At 33.7% G+C, this 26,346-nt stretch overlaps 1 protein-coding gene across 1 annotated transcript; it reads right to left on the bottom strand.

Annotated features, from left to right (window-relative positions):
• Nucleotides 1-1,154: 1,154 nt before the first annotated feature.
• On the bottom strand, nt 1,155-17,712 carry LOC18108104 (probable leucine-rich repeat receptor-like serine/threonine-protein kinase At3g14840). The gene is made up of 29 exons (XM_024591549.2): nt 17,470-17,712; nt 16,670-16,741; nt 11,943-16,052; nt 11,143-11,214; nt 10,062-10,525; nt 9,837-9,970; nt 9,363-9,522; nt 7,970-8,041; nt 7,805-7,873; nt 7,658-7,729; nt 7,484-7,555; nt 7,327-7,398; nt 7,132-7,203; nt 6,979-7,050; nt 6,824-6,892; nt 6,656-6,727; nt 6,407-6,478; nt 5,957-6,022; nt 5,232-5,288; nt 5,080-5,115; nt 4,939-4,973; nt 4,005-4,381; nt 3,732-3,927; nt 3,494-3,634; nt 3,036-3,154; nt 2,699-2,909; nt 2,327-2,567; nt 1,833-1,983; nt 1,155-1,741 (listed from the first exon to the last, which is right to left on the bottom strand). Exons 6-29 carry the CDS (start codon nt 9,958-9,960, stop codon nt 1,364-1,366), a joined length of 3,006 nt encoding a protein of 1,001 aa, XP_024447317.1. The 5' UTR covers nt 9,961-9,970; nt 10,062-10,525; nt 11,143-11,214; nt 11,943-16,052; nt 16,670-16,741; nt 17,470-17,712; the 3' UTR covers nt 1,155-1,363.
• Between the last annotated feature and the right edge of the window lie 8,634 nt (nt 17,713-26,346).

A 26,346-nucleotide genomic window follows, 5' to 3' on the forward strand; every position in this document is an offset into this window, starting at 1 on the left:
TGAGTATTTGGGCTGTTGAATGGTTAAGAAACTACAGGTGTATGTAGTCTTTATATGTACATGTGATCCCGCATGAAAAAGTTAAGAAATCATTCTGTATTTTTTATGGATATATATAGTTATTCCACGTAGAAAAATTAAAAAAAATTTCATGGGAAAACATTTCATAGAGTTGTAAACTATAAATATAGTTATCCCACATGAAAAGATTAAGAAACATTTTATGGGGTATAGGCTATAAAAAAAATATGTGAGACCAAGTATTCACAAATTAACTTTATATTTTTTGGGTTTATTAAACAAAAATATAAAGAAAAAAAAGAATTCAGGTCTCACCCGGGTTATACCGAGTCACCCGAGTTTAGACTATTTAAAACCCGGCCGAGGCCCCGGGTCGCCTGGGTCTCACTTCAACTCCCGGGCTAGGTCAGGTTTTATATTTATGGCTAAAACTCATGTCAAATCTTTTGAAAATTGTTTTATGAAAAATATTACTGAAAATTGTTTTGCTTTGGAAATTATTTTGAGGAGTTTTTGATATCACCGCCTCTTTGTTTGGGAAAACGGTTTGAAGAGGAGCATCTGGATTCGAAACTAGCACCTCTTTGGATTTTGAAAGATTTGGATCTGTTGATTTGTAAAGCTGAAGGTTACTTGTCTTTTTAGAATATAAAGGCATTGGGTCGTCTTCCCTGCAAAAAATACATAAAATAGCTTGTTATGTGGCAATAGATGTAAAGGTTTGCAACAATGGAAATGTGTCGGATAGACTAAGGTAGAGGATTTTTCTTGAGTCTATCATGTAAAAGGCTTGCAAATATGGCTGAGATTAAGGTAGAAGTATAAAATATAATCAAGACTTTCAAGAAATCTTTGTAATTGCTTGTTATGAAGGATTTGATATGGGGACTTATCACCAAATTGGATTGACTTTCTATGGGAATAATTGTTAACGAATATTTAACTTAGTTTTTTAGTAACGGTTTTTAATTATTATTATTATTTATTTTATAAAAAAAATAATATAATATATATCAGTCTCTATAACTTTGGTTATGAAATTTTAAAAATAATATTTTAATGCAATAAAAATACTTATAATTTTATTTATAAAGTATTTATGTGTCAAAAATTTTATATTTATTCTAGATTCATTAGTCAAACTTAAATAATTATTATTATAAATAAAAAAAATATTTTTGCATAAACAAAGTCAATATTACATATAATCACTCCATTAACTATAGGATATATACCAGGAAACATGAATTGCTAATAAAAGATAATAGCAGTAGTGTAATTTTGTGACTGTTTAGTTTCAATCTGTTTCTTATTCATGATAAAAAATTTGTGGTTCGTGGCATCAGCTTTTACTAAATGGATAAAGATCCTGGGCTGATGAAGAGGAAGAAGCAGTCCATGGTCCCTCTGATGACTTCACGAGGGACTGAGATTCCCTTAAACTTCCATTGACAGAAGATTGAGCAAACTTTTTATGTAAGGCCGTAGCATACCCTGATGGATCACCCAATGTGCTTGGAACCATGACGAGTTCCTCGACATCAGTTTTTCCTTCAAGCATGCTCACTACTGTAGACATTGTAGGTCTAAGTGCTGGAGACTGATTTGTGCATAGCAGGGCTACATTGATCATTCTAACCACTTCTTTCTTGTTGAATTCAGACCCCAATCTTGGATCAACCATCTCCATTATGTCCCCATTTTTTTGTAAATACAGAACCTGAAATAACCAAAAAAAAAATTAGATATATAGCAGAGTACTAAGAGTAAACATGAACAGACAATTAAGAGACTAAATGGGCATAACTTACCCTATCCAGAAGGCATACAAAATTTTCATCCCTCCTAAATTTGACGTTGTTCATCCCAGAAACAATTTCCAATGCTACAACACCAAAGCTGTATACATCTGCCTTGTAAGTTAAGTAACCATATAATGCATATTCCGGTGCCATGTATCCCCTGCACAGAAAGAATAACTCAGAGACATTTTACTAGTTTGCTTCTCTAAAACATGTAAAAAATGCTAAATGTCTATTCTTTGTTTTTGTTTTTGTTTTTGTTTTTGTTTTTGTTTTCTATAGGCAAAATTATATTTCTTGCAGCCTAAACAGGATGTCGAACCCTGGATGATAATGTGAATAGTGTATTCATTTAGAGGAACACAGCCATAGATGGGGAGGCCCTGATCCATGAGAACCCTGCAGTGTGTGATAAATGACAATACTTGTGTGTTTTCCTTACTGTCTTCTTTTCAGGATTTTTCATGTGTTCAATAAACCCCGTGTTAATATCAGAAACTCACATTGTTCCAGCAACTCTGGTGTCGATGTGGGTGTTGTCCTCGTCATCAAGCTTGGCCATTCCAAAATCAGATATCTTGGCGTTCATGTCCTTGTCAAGAAGGATATTGGTACCTTTTATGTCTCTATGAACAATTTTGAGTGTCGACTCCTCATGCAGGAAAACCAGACCTTTCGCTATACTTACACATATCCTCTGCCTTGTACGCCAGTCTAGCTTCGTTGCCTTGATTTCCTTTGTCCCTGTAATCATCATGCATAACCCAACCCATCAGTTTCTTCTTCACTAATTCTATCTATATGCCATTCAAAGAACTTGTTTTCTTTCTCATTACTTTACATAAGATACTATGGGGAAGTGATCAGAGGCCTACCGAACAAAACATGCGCAAGGCTATTGTTTTCCATGTATTCATATACCAGCAACAATTGCTTCCCCTCAATGCAACATCCATACAATCTAACAAGATTTGGGTGTTGCAAAGCAGAAATCATGCCTATTTCGTTCACAAACTCACGATTCCCCTGTTTTGATTTCGCCGAAAGCTGCTTAACCGCAATCCGAGTGCCATCTGATAGTACTCCCTGTCATGAGAATAATTTTAGACAAACAAAATAAGTTCACTGAGGCCATTCCTTGATGCTTCGATAAGAGAAAAGAAATAATATAGTAGATAAGTAGCTAGACGAAAACAAAATTCTGTACTATACTTTGTAGACGCAGCCAAAACCACCTTCTCCAAGTTTGTTTGCTGGATCAAAGTCATTCGTTGCGGCTTTGATTTGTCTGAAGGTGAAGATACCAGTAAGCAGATCTAACCCAACAAGTTCTACCCAAGGAACAAAGAGGATATGTATATATTAGTTGTTCTGCATGAATGATTCATCAAAGGAAGAACACAGATGGTTTTTGCAGTCATACAAGTAAACAGCATTGAGATTGATAATTCCCATTGAAAAAACCATTGTTAGAGAGTAATATAAAACCATTCCTTTAGCTTCGCCAAGCAGCTTAAACCTATTGGATTGAGATAATTCTTTGACAAATGTATGCATTCATGGATAGACATACAGCAAATAAGATGCAGAAAATTGCTTATTGCCGTGTTATTTTAGTGACTGGATTCCTCACTAGAATTTGCAAAATCAAATAAATGTATCAGCTGTACCTCGATCCCTCGATTTCCTTCCTCCCAAATGACCTTTCCACCAAAGAGTGGATAGAAATATGAGAATGAGTAATAATGGCAAAACCACAGCTCCAGCGACAATGAATCTCTTCCTCCTGCCTTTATCAGGTGGCTTGAAGTCTAGGCAGAAATAGAATTGCAGCAAGAGCAAGTATTGTCAGATCACAGTACTAATTATTCCTTCATTACCATGTCATTCCATTATATGTCAACCTACCAGATTCCACATCAATGGCTGATATTAGAGGACCATATATTCCTTTTGTGGGAGACCTTGTGGTTCCTTTCCCAGCCCAATGAAGGCGGATCTCTAAAGCTCCATTGGTTACAGGTGCTGTATAATTATGAATGTATACCTTATCCACCCCTCCCGCTGCCTTCACTATATCAAAATCCTTCAGCACAACAATGTCCTGCGAGAACAATTCTTCAATTAAGCTGTCACCTATTGCATAAGGAATGAATCTATGATCTTTTAATTAATAGATACCTGAATATAAACATCAAATATCCGTCTTCCTAGACTGTAGTAGGATCTGTTATCCCTCATTACTATCTCTGCAAAGTGCAGCTTGATTTTGTAATTCCCATTTACCAGACAGGGAACGTGGTATGTGAGAGACAAAGGAGTGAGGCGTGCATTTGTGTACAATACAGAGTTGTCCATTCTGAGCATGGACTTGTTTTGTGCTATGTAGTTATCCAAGGAAGCAGGAACATCCCAGATATGTCCTGTGGTACTTGTTTGCCAATCCTCTCTTTTGGACGCATATTTTGCTGCACCTCCTGGCTCATTATCTGCTTCGTAGATGGTGTTTCCAATGGTGGCTTCTGGTCCCCCACAATTTATGTGCACTGAATATCGCTCTATTCATAGAAATAAAAATGGTCATGGCCACCGATATGATTAAACAAATTATAACACAAGAAATGTTAGGATCAGACCGTACGCTAAATCGGAGCAAACAGAACAGAAACTATTAAGATTTTGTGATGCAGGAGCATCCTTTTCCTCCTAGAGTGGAAATCGTGGTGGGACCCACAATGTAAATGCCCACATAATAGGACCTTTATATTTATTATCTAGTGAATATGGAAATAAGTTTGTCCGTTAACATTTGTCTAGGCTTTTGTGATCAACTGGTTGTTTATTCCTACACCAGTTGAAGGTCTTAGATTCGATTTCTTTCCAGAGGAGGAGGATGCAGAGCATCATCTTCCTCTTGGGATGGAAATCCTAGTGGTCGGATGCATGATGGGGTAGCCACACGCAAAAGGACCATTGAGTTTATGACTGAGATGCTATGATCCAACGAATATAGAAATAAATATATAGTCTAGGCTGGCAGGTTGTTACTGCATCATTTTTCTGTCTACTTCCAGGTGAAATGTAAAAGCGGATAGCTTTACAAATTTAAGAGTACCTTCAGAACAAGCTCTCAGGCACTCAACAGGTTTCCTGGAAAGATGGCCAGATAGAATTATCAGCTTATTTAAAAGAAATGACAGAGAAGAAGAAAATAAAATGATCTATGTTTTAGATATTTATCAAAGTAGAAGCTTACGAATAGTTCCCTCCCCAAGTACTTTTGAACAGATTTCTGGCAAGACAAGAAGAGTTAAGTTTTGTAGGTTATGAAGTGAACGGTGATGTAAAAGGAAGCAGACTTTCAAAATCAAAGGCAAGGCAAGGAAAGGAAAATGAAATCAATCTTACAGTGTTTCTCTACATTTTGCTTCCGAAGTAAAATTGTTGTAAGAAAGATCGATTTCGCTGCACACAAAGATAGCTTCCTTAAACATTCAGCCAGTATTTCTGAATTTTTTAGAAAATTGCATGCACGTGTTAGCTTTTGGTTGCTATCTCAATGCAGAAGAGATGAATAGACAGAAGAGATGAAGACAGTTGGGATAGAAAGGACATATCCTCACCTCACGTCTTTTCTGATTTTAACAGATAAAAATTCAATCCAAAACTATACAAATTTATTTTTATATCTTCATCTTCGTCACTGTAACCAAACACATTTTTGTCCCTACTGTATTTGTATTTGTCCTTTCTATTCTAGGACAATAACTAAATGAAACCTTGTAGATAGTTTGATTATTCATGCACAGCCGTACTGAATACTATCTGGCAACTGGGAAGGATAATCTGATTTCCAGCTTCTCATCAGTATAGCTCTTCAAAGACTAGGACATATTATTAAACCTACAGACACGCATCTGTTATAGGATAAGGGAAACCTGAAGTTCATGATTAAGCTTTTGAGTTGAGAATGTTCGATAAAGGCGAACTGAAGTTGATCATTTCTATCTTTCAGGGGAGAGTTAATGGATAAAATATTCAATAGTTCTAATTGAGTAAAAAGAAAATATATTACAAACAAAAATCTCAAAAATCATAATTTATATCAGAAATTAAAAAAAGAACTAACATACTAGCGAGTATCTCTTTTGTCGATCCAATCTGGGATGGGCCCTGTAAGCATATTCCTTGTAAGATACCTATGCAGAAAGTAAAAATTGTCATTTGGTTGAACATTTGTCCAAGGCTATCATTGTAAAAGACTGTTTGGAGGACAAGTTTATCATCATAATTGCTGTACTCTACCATGAGAATAACTTGAAAAAAGGATTGAGCCATCGGGTCAGCTCTGGTCAACATTTTTATTAAAAAATAATAATTTTGTTCCATTCTTTTCACAAGATATTGACCCGATCAGGTTTGGACATGGTTTGGCCAGGTTGAATAGGTTTGACAGTTCAATGTCTTGTATGGTTCAATCCTGAATTTTCTTGGACTAGTTGTCTTACTGGTTTAGGTTTAATAATTATGCTTTCATATGGCAAACATTAATTTCAGAAGGTAATATAATATAGTATACTTACATTTTCTCCAAGCTTTTTAGGCCATCATAATTTGTTGGAAGAGGACCATTTAATCTGTTGAAACTGAGATCCCTGTTTACGAAAAGAAGTGGGGAAAAAAGGGTAAAGACCATGGTTCAAAATGCATTTTGAAAGTTATTTACAAATAATAATGTAGCTGCAATCTCTAAGTATCCATGAGATTCACACTTCAATCTTCATGTAGATGAATGACAGAATGGATGATATACAAGGGATAGAGTAAATTACAAAATTTTCAGCTGTGCCATACTGGTCAAATATATGGGAAAATTTCCTGACAAGTTGCAGTTGCTCAATAGCCTGCAATATACATTAATTTCATGTAAGCTAAATATATACTGTGTTGTAAATTAAATTGATCCTGGTATGAGAGTATCAGCTGCAAGAATAACTCACAGATACTTAATGCCTGCTATAGATTCTAGGTTGGGAAACTCTGAACCACCAAGTAAGTTACTTATTTTTCTGTTCAATATTAGCCAACATATAAATGTGAGATGTTCAGGATAAAAGTTGTAACTGAGACCATAAATTTAAAACGAATATCTTACAGATCAGTTAGATTAGTCAAGAGAGAGATGCTTGAAGGAATGGGTCCAGTGAAACCACCAGCTTGGATCTCTCTGTTAATACAAAATTAAAGGGGGATTAGGGTTCTGCTTCAGTGATGAGATTCAGAGCTTGTGGTAGAAACTAGCACATACAATGTATCAAGTTGTTTCCAGCTCTGAATAAAATCAGGTATTCTTCCAGTGAAGTTATTGCTGCTAAGCCTTCTGCATTCGCCGAACGGAAAACACAGAATCATGAAACTTGGAGAGTAAAGAGATGCATCTGTAATATCAAATACTGCAACTAATGAGTATGAAACACAATAACCATGAGAAATGAGAACCTACAGTTCCTTCAATCCGGTAAGATTAGTGAGAGTAGGGGGTAACTCTCCAGTGAGATAATTGGCACTGAGAGTTCTGCAATCACAAAAGGAGAAAAACACTTAGCATTCAATAATCAGTTAGGACTTAATTTCTAATACAAAAGCTTGAATGAACTGACAGATTCTTCAGGCTAACCAAGCCTCCAAGCTCAGGGGGAACAGTTCCGGAAAACATATTGTCCTGAATGTTCCTGCATAAATGCCAACTCTCAGGATTACTCCTGACTAAACAATTGAACAGATTTAAATATGAAAAAAAATGACAAGAAATTGACTAGTAGAAAAATGCATACAGGTAACTAAGTGTGGTAATCCTTCCCAGATAGCTAGGAATTTTTCCCGTCAACCGATTCACGCCGACAGACCTGTTGTTTATACAATCTATTAATTATGAGTAAGCAATTCCTTGGCTAGAAAACATGAATGCAGAATTTTCTTACAATGTTTCCAGCTTGGTATTAGCCCATTCAGGTGGTATATTGCCACTCAGGTAGTTGGCCCAGAGATTTCTGCAGAGCAGATAGAGTTCTAATAAAATCGAATCATACGATGCAAATTCACGGTGCTCAATCTGTAGAAACGTAATAATTTGAAGCACTGCTTACAGATGTTTAAGGTGTGGAAGTTTCTCGATAGCCTTTGGGAGAGTACCGTCAAGATCTTGCCTTTTGAGATATCTGCATTGCAAGAACACATGGACCCATCAACTCCTCAATACAAGGTAAGAATTCAAAACTTTCAACCATTGCAAATCAACAATCATATGTCAAGAAAATACAAGACATAACTACAAATTTTATTATTTATTGTTTTTATATAATTTTACTGCTAATGAATTGCATCTAAATTTCTCAAAATAAAATTATTTTTTAACTCGAAATATGATGCATATTAGATGACATATTTTTTAAATATTTATACGGTGATATATTGGATGATATAATTTTTTTTCAAATATTAAGACAATGATATATTGAATCGATCTTAGTTAATATGTCAAATTTGTAACCAAGGATTATGTTAACCTTATAAAAAAAATCAAAATAAATTATGAAGGTCAATTACTAATCAATTTAATGTTAAATGATAAAATAAAAAAATAAAAAAAGCTACCCAAGTCAACCACGGTCAACCTCCAAACCCACAACTCGAGTCATGAGATCGGGATAACTCAAAAGAAAAAAATTAAAAAAAAAATATGAAACTCAATTTCTAACCACCCGATGTTGAAGGTTGAAATTGTACAAAAAATCAATTAAAAAATAAAAATAAAAAAACCTAAGTTGATCGTGTTAATCTATTAAACCTGTAACCTGGGACAAGAGATAAAATAACTTCATAAAAAGCAAAAAAAAAATTACAAAACTCTATTTTTAATACATCTAATGTTGAAAGTTGAAATTAAAGAAGAAAAAAACCAAATCATTTAGACCGAAATAACTCAACAGAAATCAAATTGAAAAAAACTAAAAAAACTCGATTCTCAAAAAGCCTAATAGTGGAGGATAAAATTGAAAAAAAAATTGTTGTTGAAGGGTTAAATAAAAAAATAATTAAAAAATAACTAAAAAATGAACCGAATCAACCCAGGTTTACCTATCAAAACCATGATCTAGATAATAAGATCGAGATAAATGAAATAAAAAAAAAATGACTAAGCCCAATTAAAAAAATATTAAATTAAAAAAAGATAAAAAAAAATTAAAAAAGTAAATCCGAGTTAATTTGTTAAACCTGCAACTTGAATCATAAAATTGAGATAAATTCATAAAAATATATATAAAATGCCACTACCTAACATATTTAATGTTGAAATAAAAAAAATATACATGATATTGGTATATAACTTAATAAAAAGAATCGAGCAAAATTATGAGTGTGCCTGCTTAGCCACACAGTTAGTAATTTGTTAATTCCCTGGACTGGCCCCATCAGAATCCTTCAGACCTCAAATTAAAATTGAAATAAAAGCGTGGAGTGGTAAGTGAAGAGATATACATGGCAATAACGTGGCACGGTTCCCCAGGAAATGAGCAGTTGCAAACAACTTTATTGTCAGCATCTAGCTTTGGAGGTAAAATTGTATCATTGCACAGTGTCATATTGCGATTCCAGCCTTTTTTGCCCAGTTGTGTTGCTACTTCAAGCAAGGCTTCCACTGCATAAATCAAAATTAAATCTCAACTTCTAATTCTGGGATGATTAGCTGGTGGCTTCTACAATGCCTTGCCAAGAAATGTTTGCAAAAAACACAGAATTCTGTAAGAAAATCACTGCATGATGCCATTACTAACATGGTTACAGAATCCTGCAATACAATCAAATTTGATGACTGCAGTATCGAGGAGTATGATGCAGTGAGGATTTTGCAGGTAAAAAAACTCCTGCTAGAAGAAGGCATTACAAGTGTATGTCTTCCTCTAAACATTAAAGAATCTGCTCATCTGAACCAAATTAAAAATATTTATGTACCTTCATCAGGAGCAAGGCTCCCATCTTGGGCCTCCAAGTTAATTGCTCCCATGCAAAACATTAGTAACATAAGCATAAGTAAGCTAGATGTGACTCTCAAAATATCAGAGAGTGCAGCAGCCATCTTCCTTAGTCTGCAATCCACTTTGAGTTAGTAGGCTGCCTGGAGAGAGCTTTATGCATCTTTATATTTGACCTTTCAGGATGATGTAGGGTCTTTCTTACCTTGTCTTTTATATATATATATATATATATAAGCCCACCCTTCAAGAATACCATTGTGTGTCCTAGACCACTTGTGTAACGACCCGAATCCCGGGTCCATGACCGGCAACGCAGGAGCGGTGCCGGAAGGACACCCCGCCCGCGCTAAGCCTCAAAACGAACATATCAAAAGAATAATTTATTCAAAAATACGCAGCATTTCATAATCTTCAGAAATATTATATCCTTCAAAACTGATGAAACCAAAAGATAGTTTAAAACTCTTCATCAGTAATTAAAACAAAAACAATAATCCATAATACTCATTACATTGTCAAAAATCCAAACTTAATTAAAACAAGGTAATAGTGGAGCGCCTAAGACATCGAATCAAACAGCCTTGAAAGATAAGCAAGGCATACCGACCCAAAACTGAAGAAGCAGGAACACTCAACAAGGTTCACCTGCTATCAGAAACTAAGAACCTGAAATAATATTAAGAATGAGGGGTGAGTTCAACCAACTCAGTGAGGGAATAATAATTAATATACATTTTAGATATTCTTGATATTTATAGTTCGCAAGATCATTTATCTTGATATACATATACATATACATACTAAACTTATCATATACATATCATATACATACTAAACGTATCATCATAACGTAGTGGACTATATGTCAGAGATCAGATGACACCCGAAGGTGACCAGATGACACCCGAAGGTGACCAGACCAGATGACACCCGAAGGTGACCACTGTGGGATGATCAGTCGCCACAGGCTGATGCCTCTCTCACCAGCTAGGTATACATACAGAATACTATGTGCACACAGGCTAACTACTCTCCGTTAGCATGGAGTTACTGACAAGTCCCATATCAAGGCATAATAGATATTCACATAATCATCAAGAAACGTATATCATATCAAATAGGATTTACTTTGACAGATTGCGAGTGCAAATTCAAGAATAAATGAGTACTCGGAAAATAAGCAACATATATAATTATTCAAGGAATTAACGAGTTGTACTCATTGTATAATCAACATACATATTTACTTATCATATATGCATATTAAAGATTATTCCACTCACCCGGAAAATATAGAACTAAAAGGAATGTCAGACGAAAGACCCGAAAATCCTATTGAGGATCGTTAGGAGAACCTACAACAATACGAAAATATACTCAAAAGCAACTCAAACAAGAGATCCCAATGCATAAAAGAAAACCAGGTTTAGTCTCCTAAGTTTATGGACTAAAACGATAATTTTCCAAAACAGGGACCAAAACGTAATTTTACCAAAATTGGACCAATCTGGAAAATACATAACTATACTGAATTTTCACCCATAAACCATCCTTAATTCTGTCTAGAACGAACCAGGGACCGAACTGTAATTTTCATAAAGTTCAGGGACTAAAATGTAAATTCCCGAAATTGAGGGACCAAACTGAAAATATTCCAAATCAATTATCAAACTCAGATTCATCATCCTTAACCTCATAATAACACTGTCCAGAATCTCAAAATACAATTAGGGGTCAAATTATAATTTTACCAAAGTTTAGGGACTAAATTGTAATTTCACAAATTGAGGGACCAAATTGAATTTTCGTCATCTTCAACCTCAAACCCAGAATTTCACAGATTACCTACTGTCATCTTCTGATTTCTAACACAATTTCACCATTCAAACAAAATCATAACTCAAAATCATCATCTTTACCTCCAATCTCTCACAATCAACTAATTAACCAATTACCCACAACAATCAACCCATAACCTTCCAATTAATTCATCAATCAAACTCAAAACACAATATTCAAAACCCTAACATTTATCAAAACAGAACTTAAAGCTTAAAGAACACACATTTATACATAATCTTACCTTTAAACTTATTTTCCTCTACTTCTCTCCCTTTTCCCTTCTCTTCCCCTCTTTTCTCTTCTTCTTCTTCCTCCTCCCTTCTCTCTCACGGTTTGCTCCTTCCATTTTCAGATCCCTCTTTCTTTCTTCTTCTTTCTTTTATTTATATTTATCAACTATTGTTCAATTACCACAATACCCCTCATTTAATTATACTTACTTCTAAGCCTCCAAGGGCTTGGTTGCCCTTTCCTACTAATTTATTTGCAAAACATCACAATCTCCCCACCTTATAAAAGTTTCGTCCTCGAAACTTAAAATTTAAGAACCAAAGTCTTACCATCATGATCAAATAAATTATTTAAAACTTATCTCTAAAATTGTATTTCTTAAACTATCATTTAAAGTCCACTTAAAAAAAAAATCAATATATAGCACCATGCTTTCGTTGCGCACTCTGATATATCCACTGAAAAAAATATCTCATGCATAACTTTTCTTAATTCATATCCCTCAAAATCAAACAACACACCCTTCAATTTCTCTTGAATCAACTTTTCTCAAATAACTTATCTCAAATCATATCTCTTCAAAAATCAAAACGCATCCTCATAATTTATTTATTTTTAAGCATCAGGTAAAAGAATTCAGCCTTATAGTTGGGGAATGTCATGAAGTAACAGAGTCTAATGAACAACAACAATTATGAGCTCAAACTTTCAAGAGGTATCAATCATGGAGGAGATTTCGCTTGCAAAAGCAATAAGCGATGAAGATGATAAGATGTATGTAGTTCTCTCAACCACCATAACAACTAAAGAGTCAGATGAAATGATAAAGACTATAAAGGAGGAACATAGTTGTTGTGACAAGATTAAGGCAACAATTATGGTAAAGATAACAAAAACCAGCTTGGAAGAAGCTTAGATGGATGAAAAGTTGTTATATGGTTTCAATATTACCTCAAATGATAGTGTTTCTCTTGAAATTGAAGCAAAAACATGTTTGATAAGAAAAAAAAAATCAAAGATAACATGGGACTTAAGATACCCTACTTGAGAACTGAGGATGCATAGTATAAGCAGTTTGGTGTGCTTCCGTCATCACATCTCTTTTCAAACCATCCACCTCAGGCACACATAACCTGGAACCAAATCTCAACACACCATCTTCATGGATAACAAAACCCGGAGCTCTCCCTAACTCCAACTCATCTCTAATCTTGCAAAGTCGCTCATCCTTCATTTGAGCTACTTTAATTCGGTCTACCAAGTCTGACATAGCCTGAAAGTGAGCCAACAATGCTCCCGATTCACAAATCTCAAAACTGACCCTCTCATCTAACAATCAGTGTAACTCTTTAATCAAAGGTCTCCTCACCTCCTGAATATGAGCCAAACTACCCATAGATTTTCTGCTTAAGGCATCGGCAACAACATTTGCCTTGCCCGGGTGATATTGAATCGTGCAATCATAATCACTTAACAATTCCATCCACCTTTTCTATCTCAAATTCAGATCCTTATGCTGGAAGATATATTGAAGACTTTTATGATCTGAAAATATCTCACATGTCTCCCCATACAAGTAGTGTCTCTAAATTTTAAGGGCAAACACTACTGCAACCATCTCCAAATCATGTGTGGGGTAATTTTGTTCGTGCTTCTTCAACTTTCTCGAGGCATAAGCAATCACATTACCGTTCTGCATCAAAACACAACCCAAACCAATCCTGGATGCATCATAGTACACGGTAAAACCACCAGACCCTGAAGATACTGTTAAAATAGGAGCTGTAATTAACCTTTCCTTCAACTCCAGGAAACTCTTTTCACATTCTTCTGACCATTGAAACTTGACATTTTTTTTTTTTTGTCAACTTAGTCATTGGAGCAGCAATTCAGGAAAAATTCTCCACGAATCTCCTGTAATATCATGTTAAACCCATAAAACTCCTAATCTCAGATATTGTAACTGGTCTAGGCCACTGCTTAATTGCCTCCACTTTTTGTGGATCAACCTCTATCCTATTCTTGGACACTACATGTCCCAGAAACCCAACAGTTTCTAACCAAAACTCACTCTTCAAGAATTTTCCATACAACTGATGATCTCTCAGAGTTTGAAGCACCAATCTCAAATGCTGCTCATGCTCTTCTCTAGACCTCGAATACACCAAAATGTCATCAATGAACACAATAACAAACTTATCAATAAACGGCCTAAAAACCCTGTTCATCATGTCCATAAAAGCTGCAGGTGCATTCGTTAACCCAAAAGACAACACTAGGAACTCGTAATGCCCATAACGAGTCCTAAAGGCAGTTTTAGGAACATCCTCATTCCTAATCCTCAACTGGTGATACCCCGATCGCAAATCAATTTTTGAGAAACATTGAGCTCTTTGTAATTGATCAAAAAGGTCATCAATGCGAGGGAGTGGGTATTTATTCTTAACAGTGACCTTGTTCAACTGCCTATAGTCTATACACATCCTCATTGATCCATCATTGGGACCTCTATGTTCACATCATGCACATAAGCCAAAAACCCATGCATACCCTTCTGTACCATCCTTCTCGTACCATCCTTCTCGTGATGGCCGGGAAAATACTAGATGGAGATGATACTTTATCTTCATGAAAAGCAAATTTGTATCCTCATTAGGTTTGAAAGCTATTATCTTATTCCAACAATCAACTGAGACATGGTGTCTTGACAACTAATCCATACCTAATATCACATAAAATGCTCACTATTTCTAAAAGTACCAAATCACCCAATTTTAGATAAGTATATTAATCAACATATAGATCATAATCAAAAGCCTATAATAACAACCTTCATAAGTAATTCTCCAATAACAGTCTCATCATCCATAACTAATTAATCATATTTCAACTTTCTCCTGCATTTAAAATCTATATTTCTGAAATAAAAATATTGCGGAAAGAGATGAGCGTCCACGACTCAAAAAGTAATCAAAATAAACACACCCAGAAAAATATTATCAAACACAAATTTTTCATTGAATATTGTCAACGATATATATATCATAGAAAAAGATTATTAGACATATTTTTCAGAATACTTACCAAAGATAACACATATAGATATAAATATGATGTAAAATCAGATTTAAATACAAAAATACTATAAGTTGTTCAATTACTTAAAAGCACATACTTACATTCAATATACACTCACTAACATGATTTGCACATATACATACTTTTAGAGCACTACAAATCAGAAAATCAGCTCATTTACATATATTATATATACTTCCAAAAAAAATATATTTATACCAAATACTTATGCTTAAGTATTTTCAAGAAATATTATTACTCAAATACACGTTTTATGCAAATACTTTCAAAGATATACTTATATCAAATATTCACACACACAAGTATATGCAAAACACGTATACCACATATATTATATCCAAGAATATACTTATATCAAATATTGTCAGCCATGTATGAAAAACACATATTATACATAGTATATCCATTGATATATTTATATCAACCATTCACATAATATATATTTCCCCACATGTATATCAACACGGCAATAAAAAAAAAAGTTCAAAGAAGACAATGAGGAATCACAATAAGACAAGAAGGATCCTAAGCTCCACATATTACAAGTTTTTTTTTTTTTAAAAAAAAGGACCAAGTTTTAACAAAACCAAGCTACAGGGATTTAACAAGAACCTGGCTCTGATACCACCTTTGTAACGACCCGAATCCCGGGTCCATGACCGGCAACGCAGGAGCGGTGCCGGAAGGACACCCCGCCCGCGCTAAGCCTCAAAACGAACATATCAAAAGAATAATTTATTCAAAAATACGCAGCATTTCATAATCTTCAGAAATATTATATCCTTCAAAACTGATGAAACCAAAAGATAGTTTAAAACTCTTCATCAGTAATTAAAACAAAAACAATAATCCATAATACTCATTACATTGTCAAAAATCCAAACTTAATTAAAACAAGGTAATAGTGGAGCGCCTAAGACATCGAATCAAACAGCCTTGAAAGATAAGCAAGGCATACCGACCCAAAACTGAAGAAGCAGGAACACTCAACAAGGTTCACCTGCTATCAGAAACTAAGAACCTGAAATAATATTAAGAATGAGGGGTGAGTTCAACCAACTCAGTGAGGGAATAATAATTAATATACATTTTAGATATTCTTGATATTTATAGTTCGCAAGATCATTTATCTTGATATACATATACATATACATACTAAACTTATCATATACATATCATATACATACTAAACGTATCATCATAACGTAGTGGACTATATGTCAGAGATCAGATGACACCCGAAGGTGACCAGATGACACCCGAAGGTGACCAGACCAGATGACACCCGAAGGTGACCACTGTGGGATGATCAGTCGCCACAGGCTGATGCCTCTCTCACCAGCTAGGTATACATACAGAATACTATGTGCACACAGGCTAACTACTCTCCGTTAGCATGGAGTTACTGACAAGTCCCATATCAAGGCATAATAGATATTCACATAATCATCAAGAAACGTATATCATATCAAATAGGATTTACTTTGACAGATTGCGAGTGCAAATTCAAGAATAAATGAGTACTCGGAAAATAAGCAACATATATAATTATTCAAGGAATTAACGAGTTGTACTCATTGTATAATCAACATACATATTTACTTATCATATATGCATATTAAAGATTATTCCACTCACCCGGAAAATATAGAACTAAAAGGAATGTCAGACGAAAGACCCGAAAATCCTATTGAGGATCGTTAGGAGAACCTACAACAATACGAAAATATACTCAAAAGCAACTCAAACAAGAGATCCCAATGCATAAAAGAAAACCAGGTTTAGTCTCCTAAGTTTATGGACTAAAACGATAATTTTCCAAAACAGGGACCAAAACGTAATTTTACCAAAATTGGACCAATCTGGAAAATACATAACTATACTGAATTTTCACCCATAAACCATCCTTAATTCTGTCTAGAACGAACCAGGGACCGAACTGTAATTTTCATAAAGTTCAGGGACTAAAATGTAAATTCCCGAAATTGAGGGACCAAACTGAAAATATTCCAAATCAATTATCAAACTCAGATTCATCATCCTTAACCTCATAATAACACTGTCCAGAATCTCAAAATACAATTAGGGGTCAAATTATAATTTTACCAAAGTTTAGGGACTAAATTGTAATTTCACAAATTGAGGGACCAAATTGAATTTTCGTCATCTTCAACCTCAAACCCAGAATTTCACAGATTACCTACTGTCATCTTCTGATTTCTAACACAATTTCACCATTCAAACAAAATCATAACTCAAAATCATCATCTTTACCTCCAATCTCTCACAATCAACTAATTAACCAATTACCCACAACAATCAACCCATAACCTTCCAATTAATTCATCAATCAAACTCAAAACACAATATTCAAAACCCTAACATTTATCAAAACAGAACTTAAAGCTTAAAGAACACACATTTATACATAATCTTACCTTTAAACTTATTTTCCTCTACTTCTCTCCCTTTTCCCTTCTCTTCCCCTCTTTTCTCTTCTTCTTCTTCCTCCTCCCTTCTCTCTCACGGTTTGCTCCTTCCATTTTCAGATCCCTCTTTCTTTCTTCTTCTTTCTTTTATTTATATTTATCAACTATTGTTCAATTACCACAATACCCCTCATTTAATTATACTTACTTCTAAGCCTCCAAGGGCTTGGTTGCCCTTTCCTACTAATTTATTTGCAAAACATCACAACTTGTGCCTTTCCATTTTTTTTCTTATATGTTATTAAAAAAAAATTTTAAAAATTAAATTAATATATTTTTAGTATTTTTAAATTATTTTGATATGCTGATATCAAAATTATTTTTAAAAAAATAAAAAAATATTATTTTAATATATTTATAAATAAAAAATATTTTAAAAAATAATCACACCTCAATAATTCTTTAAGTCAACGGAAAGATTGGTAGGACAAAAAATAATAATAAATATGATTGGGAAATTGGAGAGGAAGTATCCGACAATATGAAAGAAGAATTTTACGTTCAAATAGGGACAAATTAAAGATAGGCTATATAATTCTTTGAATCCACAAAACCATCAAAGAGACTCATTGTATATAAAGATTTCATATTCCATGCAGCCTCCCTCGTTGTTTCTTAAAAAGATGGTATATCAGCGTTTTATTATATATTATTTAATTATTATCACGTGATAATAGAAACAGTAACAAAAAAACCAAAAATATATTTAGTTGGCTAGTAAAACTAAATTTTCTCTTATATAATTTTATGGTGAATTCACTACTAGAAAATTGATAAATATAAATAAAAATATCAAAAAAATATTTTTATCGATAAATTTTTTTTATTACCAACAGACTTACCGACAAACAAAAAATTACCGATGAAAAATTCATCGATGGAGCATTTCCGTCGGTGATCTCATTGATAAATTAATTACCAACAGAATGATAGTACAAATAACGATGAAAAAATCTGTCGGTAAATATAAAGATTGTGGTAGTGATTTTTGTATTTTCAAAAAAAATTAAAAAAAATAACATATATTTAGACATAATATTTTTTTATTTTTTATTTTTAAAATATCTTTCTAAAATATATTTATTAATCCAATTGTATTGAATAATCTCTCAAAATGAAATACCTTAAAAGAATATCATTTCAAAGTTGGATTCCTCCCGGTCTCTCCTGGGTGGCTCTATGAGATTCCATGTGTTTTCCTATGCTTTTAATATGATGAAAATTTAGCACGTGTTGGTTTTCTAGTCCTCCACAATATTTGACCAAAATATTAAAAGATTAGGGTATTGAAACTAGCTCTAATATTTCAAATGTAAAAAAATAAAATAGAAATTTATATGTATTTTTTATATTGCAATTGAAAAAGGGAGTTTTATAATTAAGCTATTCTATTACAAGGAGTCTGAGTATAAAAAAACTAAAAATAATTACAAGAAAATTGTATTAAATAAAATATATTTTCTTTGAATGAACATATATTTCGTAACGCATAGAGCATTCTCCATCATTTTGTCCCTGCTATAAAACAAATGGTTGCCTACATCGGTTTTCCTCCACCACTTGAATATATAACAGTGAATATTATAATTTTAAGAGGCAGCTTAACTAGTTAGGTCTTGATTTTGCTCTTTAATAATCATGAGTTTGAGTTTTTTTAGAGTCACTGAAGGTTTATATGATTATTAACTTCAGGACCCGTGAGATTAGTCGAGATACGCGTAAACTGACCCGAATATTCAAATTAATAAAACAAACAGTGAACATCATAAGTTCAAGCAACAGCAAATACATCGTGAAATGGATTGTTAAAGGACTAAATTGTGACTGTTCTCATTGTTCAGGAGCAAATGTTTACTTTACCCTCAAATCATAATCCAATAAAGCAGTCCTGAACAACCAAATAAAAAAATAAAAAAAAGTAAGGTCGTGTTTAGGAACATGGATACTACTTCCAAACAGAGTCTAAATCAAACACATCTAAGTGTCTTTGTCAACCATTTTAAACAAACAGGAATAAGCAATGTATCACAAGTTTATACATCGCTATGAATAGCAGAAATTATTAAGTTCTTATTGATTGTTTTATGTAATTATCTGAACTGTGTTATTTAATAATTTTGATGAGTTGATACAAAAAAATATTATTGATAAAAAAAATTAAAAATAATAAAAAATTATTTACTTCACCAAGCCTAAAAGGCTGATTGTTTACATTATATAATAATAATAATAATAATAAGACACCAAAATGGTATACAAAGTCAAAAGATCTTAATTAATACCGAAAACAAATTTATAGCTACACAAAGAAAAGAATTGAAAGAAGTTTTTATAATTAAAAAATATTTTTAAAAAACTAAAATACCAAATACACAAAGCATTGAGAGAAGTTTTTATATATTTTTAGCTGAAAAATATTTTTGAAAAACCAAAATATCCTTCCATTAATCCAAGGAAATCATGTCCCTTGCCTTCCAGCTGCGAAATCACAAGTCCATAGCCAGATTCACAAAAACCTGCCACAGGCTGGTATGGAGACAGAAGGACAATATATAATGCATGAGACGTCGGCCAGTAGGGACTCAAATCTTTCAACTGATCTTGCTTGTTTGATTTTGTGATGTATGATTTTTTTAAATAATATTTTTTATTTTTTATATTAAAATATTTTAAAAACATTTAAAAACAATTAATTTGATAATTTAAAATAAAAAATACTTTAAAAAATACCCCATATCCCTATCCCTGATGGCTATTGACTTCTATTGACTTGGTACAAGCGTTCATATAATAATTGTTCGGTGTGAGATATTAATCTGAGTCTTGTCAATGCTTTCTAGTTAGGTGACATATAGATTAATTAATGTTTGATTAATCTTATTCAAAAAATTAAATGAATGATTGATTTATCTATGCAATATTTAAAAGATTTACTTTTTCAACCATTAAAATAGTAATGAGATTTTCAAGGTGTTTGTTCATGTGCTTGAACTGAAGTTTTAAAAAACAAATTAAAAAAATTGTTTTTAAATTGATATACTAATATTAAAAATAAATTTAAATAAACAAAAAATATATTTTTAAATAAATATTAATTAAAAAATAATATTTATTACTGTTTCAAATATCCCCTGTCTTTTCTTTTTAAACGAGGATTGAGGTTTCCAATTTTAGTTGGGAAAATAAGAGATATATAGATCACAACATCATTTTATTATTTTATCCTCCTAGCTCTATCTTCTTCTTGGAATCGTAAGTTTTTGATTTGTTTTGAAAGAACAAATAAAAGAAAAAAGATGTTATTCTAAGCTCCTAAAATAATATTTAATTGGGAAGGTGCTGATATTGCAAGTTAATGGTCAAAGTTTGAATAATAAGTAAAGTGATTAGAGTTTTTATTTTTATTTTTTGAATTTAGGATAATGAAAGGAAAAAAATAACACAATTAGAAATATTAAAAATAAACATAATTTAATAAGCTATTAGCATATTGACCCGCGCTTCAGAATAGGTCAATAACAATTTTTTTCACATATAAAATCAATATAAAGAGTATATAGAATAGTTTAAGTGTTTTGAGTCTGATGACTAATCCAGATCTAATAGCCTTGGGTCTGGTAGTCATGTCAGACCCAAATGTTATTGGGTCTGACCGCGGAGCCACACTCAATAGCATTAGGTCTTGTGGGAATGCTAGACCCAATAGTATTGATCTGCTGCCGAGCCAAATCTCATATTCTTGGATCTTGCTGCCTAGCGAGGCCCAATATCCTAGGATCTGGCGGCCGAGCCAGATCCAATAACTTTGAATCTGGTTGCGGAGCCGGATCCAATAGCATTGGGTCTGAAATTGTGGTGCAAAATATTTTTTTAAGAGTATTTTTTACTTGAAAATAATTCAGATAATTTTTTTTTATATTTTTTAACAACACCTCAAAATTTTAAAAAAAAAAGGTACTTAAAAAATACATCAAAATATAATATTGTTTCATGATAAATATATTTTTAAAATACAAAAACAAACAACTTTTAAAGCAAATATGACAAAGAAAACGTGATTAAGTGTGTGTGTGTGTGTGTGTATAAAAAACTTAATCACATTTTCCATATTAATTAAAACAAATATGCATTGGGTCAAAAAATGCAAAAATTGTAAATATAAAAATGTCATTAGGTACGGCTAGACAGCCAAGCCCAGCTAGACCCAATAGCATTGGGTTTGGCTGTCGAGTCAGACCTAATATTATTGGATCCGGTTAGGCAGTCAGACCCAAAACTATTAGTAGTTAGATTCAATAGCATTGGGTCTGGTGGTCAAGTCAAATCCAACAATACTTTTTGACTAAAAAACAAAAATATAGTAGGATTTTTTTACTAAAAAGTAGAAAAGACAACGCCCCCTGGTTCTACAGTACTATCCGCAGTGTAAATAATCTATGTCTATAGTGTGGTTTGTAGTATAAAAAATTTATGTACACAATACTTGTACAGTGTTTTTCCATGCATTTTAAAGTATAGTATAATAATAATAATAATAATAATAATAATAATAATAATAATAATAATAATGTCTTATTTGTGACAGAAAAAGCCTCTAAAATTATAAAAATCAATCTATAAAAGTCCAATAAGCTTCATAAAATAGATTCGTCATTTGTGAGATTTGTTTTAAATGTGGTCAAATGTTGTGTGGTCCATCGAAACTGTACAGCCAAAGCTAAAATAATGTGAACAGTTGTCGGTTTAATAACTGGGCTAAAGGTCTCAAATTACCATAAAAGACAAATAAAAGAGAAGATAGTTTTAGCAAAAAGTACACAAACCATGTGTATCATTATCATTATATAGATGTTATAGTTGTAGTGATAAACATTACAATAACAGCAACCATAACTTTCAAAATAATCACAATAGAGTTTAAGTTTAAACCTAACAGAGTAAAGTTAGAAAATCAAGTATCCTAATTTGTAGGGAGCACGGGATTGATATCTTTAACACCTTCCCTCAAATTAGTGGGTAAGGAACAAACCAATAATTTGTCGCGCAGAATACAAAACCGATCAGCAGTGCGGCCCTTGGTGAAGATATCTGCAACTTGATTGCAGGTGTTAATATATCGAACAACCACATCTTTGTTAACCACCTTCTCTTGAATAAAATGATAATCAATTTCAATATGCTTAGTTCGCGCATGGAAAATAGGATTAAAAACCAAAGACATAGCACTGAGATTATCACACCAAAGTGTAGGTGGTGCAAATAAATATGCAACTCTCGCAAAAGCATACAGATCCAATATACTTCAACTGTCATTAATGTCAAGCTTCGATACTCTGCTTTAGTAATAGACCTGGAGGCAATAGGTTGTTTCTTATAGGACCAAGAAACTAAACATTGTCCAATATAGATGTCATAGCCACTTGAAGAACGTCTATCAGGATTACCCGCCCAATCTGCATCATAGAAAGCATGTAAGGCAACAGTACTTGGTTTATAGTGAAGATCAAAATTGGTAGTATGCTTTAAGTAACAAAGAACTCTCTTGGCCGGAGTCCAGTGGGTATTATTAGGTGCTTGCATATGTTGACATAACTGATTGACGGAGTATACGATATCAAGACATGTAATGGTAACATACCAGAGGGCCCTAACAATATGGCGGTATTCAGAGGGATTAATTAAAAGATCACCATCAAATTTTGACATTTTCAACCCAGAAATGCAGGGAGCCTTGTAAGGTCGAGCACCTACCATATTAGCGCGATCATGAAAATCAGCAATTTATTTAGATTGACATAAATGTAACCCTGTATGATCACGTGCAACCACTATCCCTAAAAAAAATAGCTCAAGTCACCTAAATCCTTCATCACAAACTCAAATTGCAGTTGTGAGATAATAGAGAAAATTGTCGAATCATCATTGCCAGTGACGATAATATCGTCGAAATACACTAATATATAAAAATGCAATTTATCTCTATGAAGAGTGAAGAAAGAGTAGTCAACGCGTAAACTAGAGAAACCAAGATCAACCAGTGCATGTGAGAGGCGAGTGAACTAAGCTCGTGGTGCCTGTTTAAGACCATAAAGAGAGCGATGCAATCAACATACAAAGGTAAGATGTTCAGCACTGATAAACCCCTTTAGTTGCTCCGTATAAACTTCCTCATCATCAAGATATCCTTGGAGAAAAGCATTGGAAACATCTAGCTGCCATGTGGTCCATCAAAATTATACAGCCAAAGCTAAAATAATAGGAACAGTTGTCGGTTTAACAATTGGGCTAAAGGTCTCAAAGTAGTCGACGCCAAACCTTTGATCAAATCCTTTTGCGACTAACCTCACCTTGTAATGATCAGTGGAGTCATCAGATTTCTGTTTGATCTTGTAAAGCCATTTGTTGCGGAAAATATGATGGGAAGAAGGTCGTGGACAGGGTGACCATGTATTGTTGTCCAATAATGCCTTGAACTCAGATTCTATAGCTACACGTCATTCTGATTTTAGAGACTGCCTGTGTAAAAGCGTTAGGCTCAGGATGGATGACAGCTGTATGGAATAGGTGAAGTGGATGTTATGAGGAATAATGGGTCACATAGTCAGGAAACTGGTGAGGCCGAGAATGCCCTGTTTGTGAGTGAGTAACAATATGAGGAACAAGGTAGTGCTCGACAGATGGGTATGAATAAACTAAGGGATCAGAGGATTCAATGATAGTGGGATAGGGTGAAGAATTATGGGGCACAGTTGAAATTTGAATAGAGGATGAGATGGGTGACACGGGGGAATTGAGGGGCTCATGAGGTTGGGGTAAAGGATGTGAAGTTGTTGCAGGTTGATTTGCAGAAGAGTTTATTCAATAGGTAGGTCGTGAACCCAAAAACTTAGGGGAAGTTGGAATTGGAAGGGGAGAAGAAGATATACCAGTAGATCTGGTAGGTGGTGAACCCAACAAATTAAAAGAAATTGGTATTTGAAGGGGAGAGGAAGACATACCAGGAGGGATCACGACACCAACAGGAGAGTGATTTGGGATCCTTATTTTGGCTGGAAAATAGTTTTCATCAAACACAACACTATGAGAGATGTAAACACGCTCACTTACTGAATCAAGGCACCTATAACCCTTTTGACTGGAGCAATAACCAATAAAAATACAAGGGATACTATGATATGACAATTTGTTTTCAGCATATGGACGTAACAAAGGATAACATCTACATCCAAAGTTTCGTAGAGAAGAATAATCAGGTGCATTTTTGTATAGTTTGAAGAAAGGAGTATCATTATTTAAAACTAGCGTAGGTAACCTATTGATTAAATATACGACAGTTAAAAATGATTTAACCCAAAATTTATTAGCAAGACCAGATTGTGCAAGTAAAGTAAGGCCCATATCAACAATGTGGCAATGTTTTCATTTGGCAATACCATTTTGTTGAGAAGTATGTGGACATGTTTGCTTATGAAAAAAACCATTTTCTATGAGATACCGAGTAAAAAGTGAGGAAATATATTCTCCACCGTTTTAGGTTTGTAAACGTTTAATAGGGGATGAAAATTGTTTTTCCACAAGTAGCCGAAACTGAACAAAAGAATTGAAGACATCAGATTTATTTGCAATTGGATACAACCATGTAAATCAACTGAAATCATCAATAAACGTTAAATAAAATTTAAAACCACTAAGTGAGATAAGAGGTGCAACCTAAACATCCGAGTGAACCTGATCTAAAGGACCTGATGTCTCACGATGAGAGGAGGAAAAAGGTTGTTGAATGGATTTTCCAAGTTAACAAGATTAACATACAAAGCTCTTTTACACTGAACCAACAAGAGGTAAATTAGAATTAGATAAGACATGATGCAAGACAGACTCAGATGGATGACCTAAGGGTTGATGCCAAAAGGAGCTGGGTACCTTGATTCCAATAAAGGCAATTAACCCTCTACGCTTATTATGTGATAAGTTGGCGAGATTAATAGGATAGAGCCCATTTTCACTCGGACCCTGAAGAAGCATGATTCTTGTCTAATTGTCCTGAACCGAATAAGCATTATGTGTGAGATGGAAAGTAACATCATTATCGACACAAAATTTGTTAATAGAAAAAAGATCAATAGCAGCTTAAGGACAATGAATAATATTTTTAAGAAGAAAGCGATTGTTATAAGAGTGGACAATGGATGAACTAGTATGTTTAATAGACAAACCTGCACCATTACCTACACCAACAGTCTCATTACCATCAAACGGGCATTTGGAATCAAGATTCTCAACATTATTAGTTACGTGTGCATTAGCACCACTGTGCGCAAGCCATTGACAATTCAGAAATTCTGCATTAATATCAGCACCCATGGGTGTCAGGTTTATAGGAGGATGACATCCTTGGAAAGAAAAATCCATTCACCGAAAACAGTCCAATACCTGATGATTATGTCCTTTGCAGATCTGGCAAAGGAAACGACCACCAAAGTTGAAAAACAGAACGAACATCCTTGGTAGATGTGGAGGAGGCAAGTTTAAGAGAAAATTTCAGCTTTGTAGCGTTAGTGTTTGAAGACCCAGAAAAATGGAGTTTACATTTCACAGGCAAAAACTTTGGTCGATTGGTGAATAAAGCAAAGGAGGACGTTTCTGGCGCAGGAATTAATGGAGCATGATGGTTCGGAATTATTTCATGATTCAGCAGCTCAGACTTGAAATCAAAAAATGACATAGAAGTCTCCTGAATGTGGAAGAAGTAAGAGGTAATAAATTGTGTAAAAGTATGATTAAGACCCCCAATAATAAAGGATATGAGATCGTCATCATCAACTA

Source organism: Populus trichocarpa, chromosome 19 (assembly GCF_000002775.5).
Source record: "Populus trichocarpa isolate Nisqually-1 chromosome 19, P.trichocarpa_v4.1, whole genome shotgun sequence".
NCBI lineage: Eukaryota > Viridiplantae > Streptophyta > Magnoliopsida > Malpighiales > Salicaceae > Populus > Populus trichocarpa.

Bases quoted from the DNA above. Each gene is read 5' to 3' on its own strand.
- LOC18108104 (XM_024591549.2), bottom strand. From the start codon at position 9,960: ATGGCTGCTGCACTCTCTGATATTTTGAGAGTCACATCTAGCTTACTT. The intron at 6,479-6,655 runs GTAATTTACTCT...TTTCGTAAACAG, and splicing joins ATGGCACAGCTGAAAATTTT to GGATCTCAGTTTCAACAGAT. The intron at 3,928-4,004 runs GTATCTATTAAT...TTGTTCTCGCAG, and splicing joins TATTTGATGTTTATATTCAG to GACATTGTTGTGCTGAAGGA.